This window comes from Labeo rohita, chromosome 19, assembly GCF_022985175.1.
Source record: "Labeo rohita strain BAU-BD-2019 chromosome 19, IGBB_LRoh.1.0, whole genome shotgun sequence".
Taxonomy (NCBI): Eukaryota; Metazoa; Chordata; class Actinopteri; order Cypriniformes; family Cyprinidae; genus Labeo; species Labeo rohita.
Genome location: NC_066887.1, coordinates 21,901,677 through 21,913,795, shown reverse-complemented (window position 1 = coordinate 21,913,795; position 12,119 = coordinate 21,901,677). Strand labels below are relative to the sequence as shown.

The 12,119-nt window shown below is 34.8% G+C and overlaps 1 protein-coding gene across 1 annotated transcript; it reads right to left on the bottom strand.

Moving 5' to 3' along the window:
• Window positions 1-590: 590 nt before the first annotated feature.
• On the bottom strand, window positions 591-9,943 carry si:ch1073-376c22.1 (uncharacterized protein LOC100000126 homolog). The gene is given in 7 exon segments (XM_051136988.1): window positions 591-1,025; window positions 5,401-5,725; window positions 5,808-5,953; window positions 6,490-6,578; window positions 6,580-6,773; window positions 9,691-9,777; window positions 9,899-9,943. Coding segments are annotated over 6 exon segments (993 nt in total). The 5' UTR covers window positions 9,776-9,777; window positions 9,899-9,943; the 3' UTR covers window positions 591-871.
• Window positions 9,944-12,119: the final 2,176 nt, after the last annotated feature.

Sequence of the window (12,119 nt, the reverse complement as noted above, 5' to 3'; positions counted from 1 at the left end):
TATTTTCACATAGTATATGATTTTCATGTTCTCGACTAGCACAACTAACAGTTTGGCATCTTTGACAATGTAGTGAAATGCCAAAACTTGCTAAAATGATTGTCAAAGCTAGAGCTGTGAGATGTCTTTTTTGTCTGTGATATTAAAAAAATCAGATTCACATTTTATCCTTTTCCACACCAGTATTTAGTCCATAAAATTGACAGATAGCTTGCAAAAAAATCTATCCAAGAGCTTTGGAGAATCACAGATGGTCTATCAGAAGGACAACCTCATTTCAAAGCATACAGCTGCTCCAAATTCAATTATTATGATGAAAAGTTGTCATTTTCAATTCACTGTGGAAAAGAAACAGGCTGATTCCTGTTTACAAAATAACAATGAATGATCCTAAACGTCAGCACAGTTTTGAACACATATCTTGCACCGCTATTGAATCAGTATTGATCTGACAAGAAATGGTCACTTCTGATTTAGTGATGTATATCGCGTAAGCTTTGGTTTGGGAACAACAGAAACAGTTTGGCCGGGTTTAACTCTCAATTCAGAGTGAAATAATCAAGCAGCAGTTTTTGCATAGTATTGAATATATTTATTTTTGAGAAGTTTCTTAATATTTCCTATTTCAAGTGAAGTTAAAGCAATAGTGACATCAAGTGGCTGGTATGAATGCACAGTTTGTATTAAAGCAAAGTAGAAATTTTATTTTCATGTTACTTTGAGCATTTAAGACAACAGTTCTGTTTCCCATGCAAATACTTGTAACAGGTATAGAATTATAAAAATATTATCAGACTACAAATTATTAAGCAATACACGGTAGGAATATGGTAGGATGTTATTTGCCTGCTTAAAAGATGCATTATCTATATTACTCAGTTGGGATCCCAAACACCTCTACTTCACACAAGCTCAGAGTCCTGTTTTCTCCTGGAAGAGCTACGGTCACATAACGGCCTTCAAGTACACCATCACATCTGAACATCCCAGTCCCTCCCGCAGGGATGAAGGACACTTTAACACACCTGAATAAGAGTGAGAGTTAAGGAAGAGACAGTAGAAATAAAATTACTGCTTAGGAATCATATGTTGCATATGTATATTATGCAACAATTTCTGTCTTCAAATTTGATTGGCTGAGCGACATAGGCTATACAGTTCAGCTACTCTTCAAAAGATAACCTAATTTCCTAAAATCACATTTCTTATTTAAACTAAATATTAAGACATAATGTGTGTAATACACTGACAAAGAAATTACAAAAACCCTGTTTTCTGACCCTGCATAGACAGCAATGCAACTGCCTTGTTCAAGGCCCAGAAAGAATGTAAGGACATCATTAAAATAGTCCACGTGAGTCTGTAATTTTATGAAGCTATGAGAATACTTTTTGTGTGCAAAGAAAACAAAAATAATTACTTTACCCAACAATTTCTTCTCTTCTGTGTCAGTCTCCACCACACGTTCACGAAAGTACCATGACACATGCGTGTGGTGCTGCTAATGCAGTAGTCAGAGTTCTGGCATAGAACATCCAACTCTCTTAGTTCATCATCTGTATACTCTGGTTCAAATAAGTAAGGCTGGGCAAAAAATTGCAAGTCATCCTCTCTGTCAAAATCTTCAGACATGTTTACAAAGGCTGTTTTATGTATAGGGTGTGTCTTCCTCTGCTAGTAAATAAGGCGCAGCACATCCGGGTTCTACGTCAAAACGCCGGCTCCTGTGTCTGCAGCACCACATGTATGTGTCGTTTTACTCTCATTACCGTGCGTTGGAGACTGTTGAATAGAGTCATTATTTTTATTTTATTTTCGCATAAAAAAATATTCTTGTAGCTTCATAAAATCACGGTTGAATCACTGATGTCACATGGACTATTTTAACAATGTCCTTACTACCTTTCTGGGCCTTGAATGTGTCAGTTGTGTTGCTGTCTATGTAGGCTCAGAAAGCTCTCAGATTTCATCAAAAATATTTTAATTTGCGTTCAGAAGATGAACAAAGGTCCTGTCTATGGGTTTGGAATGACATGACGGTGAATAATTAATGACAGAATTGTCGGTTTAACACGTTAAATTAATTAGTTATGATAAAAACGTGAAACGTGATTATAATATTTTAACGCAGTTAAAGCACTGGCCCCGCCCCCATCATTTAATATTTCATATTGACTGTTGACAAATACGATGCAGTGCAATAACTCCATAAATGCAGTTATGCCCTAAAATTCAAGATACTGGTGCAAAAAAAAGCCCCAAAAAAGCTCACATATCACACAGGCTGGAAGAGCGATATTACACAAGTGCTAATTTTGTCCCGATCACAGCTTGTTGTGATTTTACACAACAGTTCAATAAATAAGTTGATATTGTGTTATAGTTTAAACATAATATTCTGTGTTTTTGCTAAATTTTGCAGAGAACATATTACCTTTGAAGCCACAGCATAATTGTTGCATGTCTCCAAGCAACACTGCGGTGTTTAGCTTCTGAATGAATCCGCGTTTTGAATGAATTGTGTGAATCAATGATTCAAAGGTCCATTTAAACATCAGCCATTTGAACAAATTGAATTGAATCGAATGAGTGAATGACGCATAAAGAAATTTACCGCCACATGCTGGCAGATTTAGTTTCTTATTTAGAGTATAATTTCATTAAAAATAAAAATATTTAAATTTAAGGTAAGACACTGAATAGGGTTACAAAAAAAAAAAAAAAAAAAATTAACGAATAATCATTACCTTGCTTGCCCAGTTGATTGATTACATTGATAATTACAAAAAATGTTTGTATTACAAGTTTTCTAAAATGTTAGGTTTATTTAATGAAATATGCCCTAATTTGCATACATTTCTGGTACAAAAATCTAAGTCCTTTCAAAATTCTTTTTTTTTACATATTAGTGTCAAATGTTTTTTTTTTTTTTTTGTTTTGTTTTGTTTTTTTACAGAGGGAATTTTAGGTAATCTCATTTTGTCACTCCATAATTCAGAAAATACTTAGAACAGACAGAAAACAATATATATTTACAGTTTTTTGGGGGAATAAAATGTTGTATAAAATCAAGCAAATTATATATGAACAAATTCCTCTGTAAAAACCTTCAGGATATAGACAGAAATTGGTGTGTGAAGTGGAGATTTATGGCTCAGTGTAGGAGAAAAATCTCATTTTGAGAAAACGGCCTTTAAAAATATGTATTATAATTGAAATCTATTGACACAAATAGAGAGTGCTATTAAAGAATCACTTAACAGTGTCTTTTGGATGTTGTCTTTCCACTGGTCTGAAAAAACACTTTATGAAAAACCAAAAAGCCCAAAATCTCAAATTTGATAGGTGCACAAAAAAAACAGTGTTTTTGCCTGCAGTGTCTCCCCTTAAATTCTGTCATCATTTACTCAAATATAGCCTCATGTCATTTCAAACCTTTCTTTTGTGGAACATAAAGAAGGTAGTCTGAAGACTTGGTAACAAAGCTGTTTTGGTTACCAATGACTTCCATTGTATGAACAAAAAATACTGAGATGTTTCTCAAATGATTTTCTTTTATGTTCCATAGTTTACGTTAGGCCTTGCAGCCTAAATGTTTGTGTCATAAATTTTATATTGAATCAAATAAGATATTTCTTTCTAAAGCTACAATTTGTAATGTCTACTTAATACTTTCCCCTTATTTAACACAAAAATAGCTTTTGTGGGTATTTTCACAGTCAAATTTATTTTGCGATTAATTCGACTTATACATTATCGACACATAATGTAATTAATTAAATTAAAAAATTGAATCGACTGACAGCCATAGTAATATTAAAACAATAAATATACTCTACAAAGTGTTTACATATACAGGTATGTGCCAAAAAATTTGAATATCGAGGGAAAGTCCATTTATTTCAATAATTTGTTTCAAAAAGTGAAACTTGTATGTTATATTAGTTCACTATACACCAAGTGAAATATTTCAAGCCTTTATTTGTTTCAATTTTAATGATTATGGTTTAAAGATTAAAAAAACCCAAATCCAGTATTTCACAAAATTAGCTCCCTGTGTCACAATCTAGTCAGCTAATTGACGCAAAATTTTGTATTTTCCAGCAGGATTTGGCACCTGCCCACAAAGCCAAAACTACCAGTACCTGGTTTAATAGCCATGGAATAACTGTACTTGACTGGCCGGCAAACTCGCCTGACTTAAACCCCACTGAAAATCTATGGGGTATTGTCAAAAGAAGGATGAAGGAACAGAGACACCGAAATGCAGACGAGCTAAAGGCCAATATCAAAGCAACTTGGGCTACCATAACACCTCAACCGTGTCAAAGGCTGATCGCCTCCATGCCACGCCACCTTGATGCTGTAATTAGTGCAAAAGGAGGCCTAACAAAGTACTGAGGACATAATACAGTACATTAACACACTTTTCAGAAGGCCAACATGTGTTTAAGATCCTTTTTTTATTGGTTGAAATATTCTAATTTTGGAAATACATTTGTTTTTTTTTGTCTTTAATCCATAATCAAAATTGAAACAAATAAAGGCTTGAAATATTTAACTTTTGTGTAGTGAACTAAATACTAAAGTACTAGAGACCCAGACTTGAGTAAAAGTACAAGTGCTCTTTTTTTGAAGTGCTCTTTGTCTTTAATTTTAATTTAATTGCAAGTAGTTTATTTTAAAATTTACTACTCAAATACCGAAAGTAAAAGTACAAGTATTGTGTTATGTAGTTATTAAAGAAAGCAGTCAAAAGACATCATATAAAACACTACACTATAATAATGGGCACGTGATTAAGCAGAACGAAAAGAAACATGGTTTACGATTTATTATATATATATGATGGGTCAAAAACACCATTCAGCATGACAGCCTTTATGATAGCCAGCTAGTTAACGTTAACTGAACATCGCAGCACGTTATGAACCGCGCGTACCTAACTAAAGTGCTCTCAATGCAGGCAGGCAGCGCTGTCTTCTTTGAACGTCTGATTCGCTCAATGACGAGCCAGCTTATTCAAACCTGTGACAGAGCCATCTACTGCTCTGGCAGTGATAATGTGGGTTTGGAATGATTCGCAACATTTTTATAATTGTAACGAGTAACGATGCAGCACATAAAAAATCTATCGGAGTAAAAGTATTAAACTCATCGAAAATATGTACTGAAGTAAAAGTGGAAGTAGGAGAAAAAAACAATACTCCAGTAGAGTACAGATACGGCCTTTCAGTACTTAAGTACAGTAGTGAAGTAGTTCTACTTCATTACTATACATCTCTGAATATAACATACAAGTTTCACTATTTGAAACAAATTATTGAAATAAATGGACTTTCCCTCAATATTCTAATTTTTTGGCACATACCTGTACATTCAAAAAAGAGCACTTCTTACACTGGGTTTTCACGGCCCTCAGACATTAGTGAATCTCCAATGTGAACCACCGCTTCGTTCAGTTGTTCAGAGCAGCAGTCGCCGCGGTTGGTAAGAGCCACTGATGCAATTGTATATGTCTTGATCAGATCCACTCTCCACCAGGGATTACTTTCAGTGTCTGTTTGAGTGCAAGAGCCTTTGAATAGATCATATTGGCGGTTCCCATCAATGGCATTTTGTGCAAGACTCAGGCACATTGTAGAACCTTGATTCACACTGGACTGGGTGGCTCGTCCGTTCGGTGCCACATTGATCATATTGGACTGTATCATTGCTACCATGTCTGAGATATAATGAAGTGTGAAAAGTTATAGACAGTGTTGTAAAAATCACTCACGTAAACATCAGATTTGTGACTGTTTTACCTTCAGAGACTGCGTACACTTCTACTTCACATAATGTCAGAATGCGGTCCTCTCCTGGTAGGACCACATTAACATACTGTCCGTCTACAGGGCTGAACTTGAACTTCTGTGTTTTCCCAGGCAGCATGGAATATACTCTTGCAACCCTAAAGGAATATAAAAATGACTGATCTTACATTTTGCATGTACTTTTTTAGCATGATTTAAGCAATAGCAACAGTGTCAAGGGATGGTTCACCCAAAAATGAAAATTCTGTCATTAATTACTCAACTTCATGTCATTCTAAACCTGTTAGACCTTTGTTCATCTTGAAACATGAATTAAGATATTTTTGATGAAATCCAAGAACTTTCTGAGCCTCCATAGACAGCAAGGGTCCTACCTGGTTCGAAGTCCAGAAAGTGCAGATCAAAGCATGCGTATGCATTGTGTTACTCTTCAAAATTTTGCTAGGGTGATGTGGCCAGTGATGTCACATGGACTATTCTGTCGATGTCCGTACTCCCTTTCTGGACCTTGAGCGTGGTAGGGTCAGAGAGCTCTTGGATTTCATCAAAAACATCTTAATTTGTGTTCCAAAGACCAACGAATGTCTTACGGGTTTGGAATGACATGAGGTTGAGTAATTAATGACAGAATTTTCATTTTTGGGTGAACTATTGCTTTAATGAGATCTCTTACAGCTGATTCTGGTTGCCGTCGTTGATAAGACTGTTGCCAATACGAATCTCGGCTCCATTGATCCTATCAGCACAACAGTCGCCCCCGGTTGGTGATTGAAACCATGACAATTTTGTATGGTTTTTGCAGGGTTACTCTCCACCAGGGGGTTCTTTTTGCAGTTATGTAAGTGCAGGAATCATTTGCTAAATTTGTTGCTCGGTTTCCATCAACAGCTTTGAAAGCCGTGTTTCCGTTCAACGAGTCAATGGACTGGTAGGTCACACTTTTCAATGCAACATTTCCTGTGAATGTTAAAGAAAGAGAACAGAAAATATTAATGTAAAACAAATAGATTGTAAATGGATTGTATATGTGAAAACTTGTGATTAGTACAAACTTCTATATATTTGGGATACAACAAAAGTCACCACAAAAGACTTATAATATTAAAGCAAAGGGAACAATATCAATACAGATTTCCTGATTTGTAAAGAATAGATTTTACTTATAATGTCCCCTTTGCTTGCTCATCCAAGAGATTTTCTTTTTCCTGTTTGTAATGATTCATTAAAATAGACTGACTCATAAGAGTCATCAGTACATTTTCAATCACTAAAAATGAAGTGCCATCATAAGAGACACTGTTCATAAATTTCCCTGGTATTTTGTTGTCTCACAAGATTCATTTGTTTGTGAATTGGACTACACTGTCTGCCCTGTGTGTTTCTGAACCACTAGAAAGAACTGGGTTTTATTAGAGCCATTTGTGTATTGGACTACACTGATCTCAATACCCACACTTGTGGACTTTGCATTTGAACGCTTGTCTACTCACATGACTTATGTCCTGTACTTGACCTGTTCAAGTGTTCATGTGAAGATAGCTAATGTATGGAACGACACAACACTTACTTGTAGATCCATTTAAAGGGGTCATGAAATGAGAAATCAAAATTCCCTTTATCTTTTGACATAAAAGTCTGTATTGTACTATAAAAACATCCTGCAAGTTTCAGAACTCAAAACATTCTTGTAGTCTAAAAACAGCTTATACTGATAGCAATCTGCCAAAATGACAGGTTGTGAAATGTGCCACTTTATAATGTAATAGTGTGGCTAAACACTGCCACTGCAGAAGAAGATCAGCGCCTGCTTCTACATCACTGCCTGTTTAGCCCCGCCAACTGATTCACACATGTAGTGTAAATAACAAGAGGTCTACTCAGAAATCAAGCGATAAAGATGACTCCTAATACAACAAGACGCTGTTCAGTGCCAAGCTGTGGAAAAACAGTCTTTGCATTGCCTTCCTTCTGATCCCAACATTAGGAAAGAGTGAATTAACTTTATTTTTAATGAAGATCCAGACCGCGTCAGTAAGAACTTGGTCCTTTGTTCACTTCATGTACACTGTAAAAAACAATTTGTTGAGTCAACTTAACATAATTTGTAACCAGGCTGCCTTAAAATTTAAAGTTCAGTCAACTCAAAAGTTTATTCAACTTGAAATGTTAAATTATACTAAGTGACAACTTAGATATTTAAGTTGAATCAACTTACTTACCCATCTGTTAAGTTTAACAAACACAAATATCTAAGTTGTTACTTAGTACAACTTAACATTTCAAATTGAATGAACTTATTTTAGTTGACTGAACTTCAGGGTAACAAATTATTTTAAGCTGACTCAATAAATTGTGTTTTTTAATTTTTTAAAAGATGATGCTGTGCTGACTATACTGGATCCAACAGTAATGTTGCAGCACACAAGTGTGAGTAACTGTTTTTATTACGTGGTCACTATTGCTTTGTCTGTTATTACAGATATGTACTGCGCATTTATGCATTAGTTTTTGACCTAAATCACAGCAGCGTCGTCCATCTGTGAAGGATGTAGGTTGGGGGGCTCAACCATGTTCCTGGAGATCTACCTTCCTGCAGAGTTCAGTTCCATCCCTGATCAAAGACACCTGAACCAACTAATTAGGATCTGAAGGAGCACTTAATAATTACAGACAGGTGTGTTTGATCAGGGTTGGAGCTAAACTCTGCAGGAAGGCAGATCTCTAGGAACAGGGTTGGGCACCCTTGATGTAGATAGTCAAACATACACAACTGTTAGAAAATCATAGCAGTGGGCGTTTACTTTCTTTACATCTACTACACTCCGCCACGCCTATTCAAACAGAGCGTTCTGATGAAGGGGGTCAAAACAGGACAGAAAATAGCCTATTACTTCTAAATGATGTTTTTTGATATAACTTCTATAACTTTATAAGTAGATCTCTGGAGATTTTATGTTTGTTCTTAATATGACGTTTCCTGGCAATTTTACATTTTTTTTATTTTCTATCAAATGATGATTTTGCCGTGGTGTCGTAGATTCAGCAGCAGCCATGTAGAGTCTCTGAAAAGCAGTCTTTAAGAATACAGTTTGTTTGACAAAAATAATCTCTATCTGTATCTCTGTCTGATGTTGTAATTTTTGCCCAGCTGAAGAACTGACTTGGATGACACATCACCTTTACTACATGCAATTATAGGCTTTATTCTAAGCTATTCTTAAATAAAAGTGATTTTGAGTATATTTTTTAATTACAAGAACAGTCAACCTGGAGCAACCTGAGGCTGTAACACAAATGAAGGTAATTGATGCATTATCCTTTGAGGGATTTGAACATACAAACTTTAGAGTACTACACTGTAAAAAATAATTTGTTGACTCAACTTAAAATAATTTGTAACCTGGCTGCCTTAAAATTTTAAGTTCAGTCAACTTAGATATTTGAGTTGAATCAACTTCAAATTTTAAGGCAGCTGGGTTACTTACCATCTGTTAAGCTTAACAAACACAAATATCTAAGTTGTTACTTAATACAACTTAACATTTCAAGTTGACTAAACTTATTTGAGTTGACTGAACTTAAAATTTTAAGGCAGCAGGGTAACAAATTATTTTAAGCTGACTCAACAAATTGTGTTTTTTATTTTTTACAGTGTAGTTGGTTGATTATGTACTATGCCTGCATGCTATTGGTCAAACTACTTTTCATCATTACCTTTATAAAGTATGAAAACAACATGAAAACAAAGCCAAAGCCTTGACATTTTAGATCATTAGCAAATCCCAGCCAGGACATGTCTGGGAAAAACAGGACATATGGTCACCCTAATTGAACAGATGAATGCCAAAACTTAACACACTTCAACATTGTTTACCTGTGATCCGAAAGCCCGCACAAGGTCCCACAGAGATGAGTAGCATCCCAGCCACGGTGATCATCAGAAGCTGGAACTCTGGCATTCCTATAAAACAATGATAGAAAACTCAATACTTTAAATCAACTATAAATTAACTAAATTAACCCAATTAAACTACCAGTGACAGATTATAAATGCAATTGCAGAACAATCGTGCAGAACCCACTGAGATTTGTATCCTCTCTACTGTTTAGTTGTTGAAGATCTGATCTGTTTCCCTTTGAAATGTGACAGAGATCAAAAGGACGTGTTGTACCGCAACACCATGGGTGTGTTCACTAGATACAGATCACAAGTCACCATTGTTATGCAAATCATTGTTCATATGAAGAGTTCTGATGCAAAACCAGCTAAAAGCCATCTCAGTCAAAAATGAGATAATGATACTGAGTGAATACTCCTGACACATATTATATGTCCATCAAATACTTCTACTTCAAACTCGCTAAATTTCAGTCTCAGCCCAATCAGAAGTGCCAGTACCTACATAGAAACCTATACAAAGTAGCCAGAAAGAAATGCTCATTTTAAAGAAAAACGTCAGATGGATTTAGCTGGTTTTGCATCTGAACTCTTCATATGTTTTTAGGATATACATATTAGCTTTATTAGTCCAGAGTTTTGGTGCAGCATCAGGGGAAATAAATCATGCCAAATGAAATTAACTTGATAAGAACTGGAAGGTTTGTAGTTCATACACTGAAACTTTTCAGAGTTAAAACCACTGTATTTGGATGACACATCTTTCATCAAGATAAAAAAGAAGTTGCATGTGTTTGGTTAACTGAAAATATCTTGCAATAATTTCTTTAAATTCACCCTTGTCATCTTATGTTTCCTCTTTTGTTCTTTTTCCTTCTCTCATGCAAATAAACACACACACTACCCCATTGTGATCATTTTATATAATTGCATTTGTACAGCTATAAAGATCATATAAGGGCACAAACATTGTTAAAAATTATTTTGCAGACACACTCTCACACTTTCAGTCACACAATAATGTGTGAAATGTGTAAAGAAAACAAATCTATTCAGTCAAAATAGTATGAACTCTCTTATTTTGTATGACTGTCATATTTAAGTTGGAATATTACTACAGTTTAACCTACAAGTCAATACATAAAAGCATAAGACTGCATAATCACCAGCAGAGGATGCTTTAACATGCTTTCTGTTATTCCATCTTATACTTGCTAAAAATCAGGTCATGTGGTGAATATGCATTGAAAACTAACAGGGAAGTGAAGAAATTGTTAAAGTCGTTATTTTTGCTTCCTTTGTGCACAAAATGTATTCTCGTAGCTTTATAAAATTAAGGTTAAACCACTGATGTCACATGGACTCTTTCAGCAATGTCCTTGCTACCTTTCTGGGCTGTAAACGTATCAGTTGTGTTACTGTCTATGCATTGTTTTTTATAGATTTTTACCAAAAATATCTTTATTTGTGTTAAAAGATAAGATAAAAGATAGACTTACGGGTTTGGAACGACGTGAGGGTGAGTAATTAATGACAGAATTTTCATTTTTTGGAGAACTAACTCTTTACATTGGATTTAATTTGTAAAGTGAAAATAATTAATTGTAACATTTTTGTTTAAATGTAAAACAATCACAAAAAACTGCATATGAACTGTGTAAAGTCTAACGGACACTGAGAGCTGTAAGAAACATTATAGTCCCCACTTCCTTATTTAGATAAGACATATGCCACTAGCTTCACATACACAAACAAAAAAAATCCTTAACCTTTAAAACGCCATTGTCCCAGCTCCAAGACTTACATATTTATCAAAATAAAAATAAACAAATAAATAAATACTGCACTTTTTCTTATGTCTAAATGGTAACTCCTTCTGCCTAGACACTTACAAGACACTTGTTTTAGGCACTACAAAAATATTATTTATAACGGCCTCTGCATTTAAATAAGATGCAACCATTATCAGATTAATTATGTGCTCATTCACATCTTTGGTGTTTGTGTTTTGGTCTATTTTTGGTTTTTGACTGTCTGTGATTGTGGCTTAGCCAGAGTGAAGAACTAAAAATTTTATTTTTTTTTTTTTACCTAAAACACAAGAAAATAAAATAATATAAATGTGATTAGCTGTCAGCAATGCAAAGCAAAGTCATTGTTTTTGCATCATTAAAATTTACTGAGGTAGTAAAAGGATGATGGTTCTTCTAAGACTACATTAATTTCTGTGCCTAACGAGGCAATTGAGATGCTGTGTAGACAAAGTCATACAGCACAAGTAATCCCTAACAAGGAGAAAGGCATAAGTTTACAGGCAGAACAAGAGACCATGCCTTAATTTGACATGTAGAGATGCAAGGCATCAGGTTTTACACTTTTCACACCAAGCATCTTCAGACATCTTG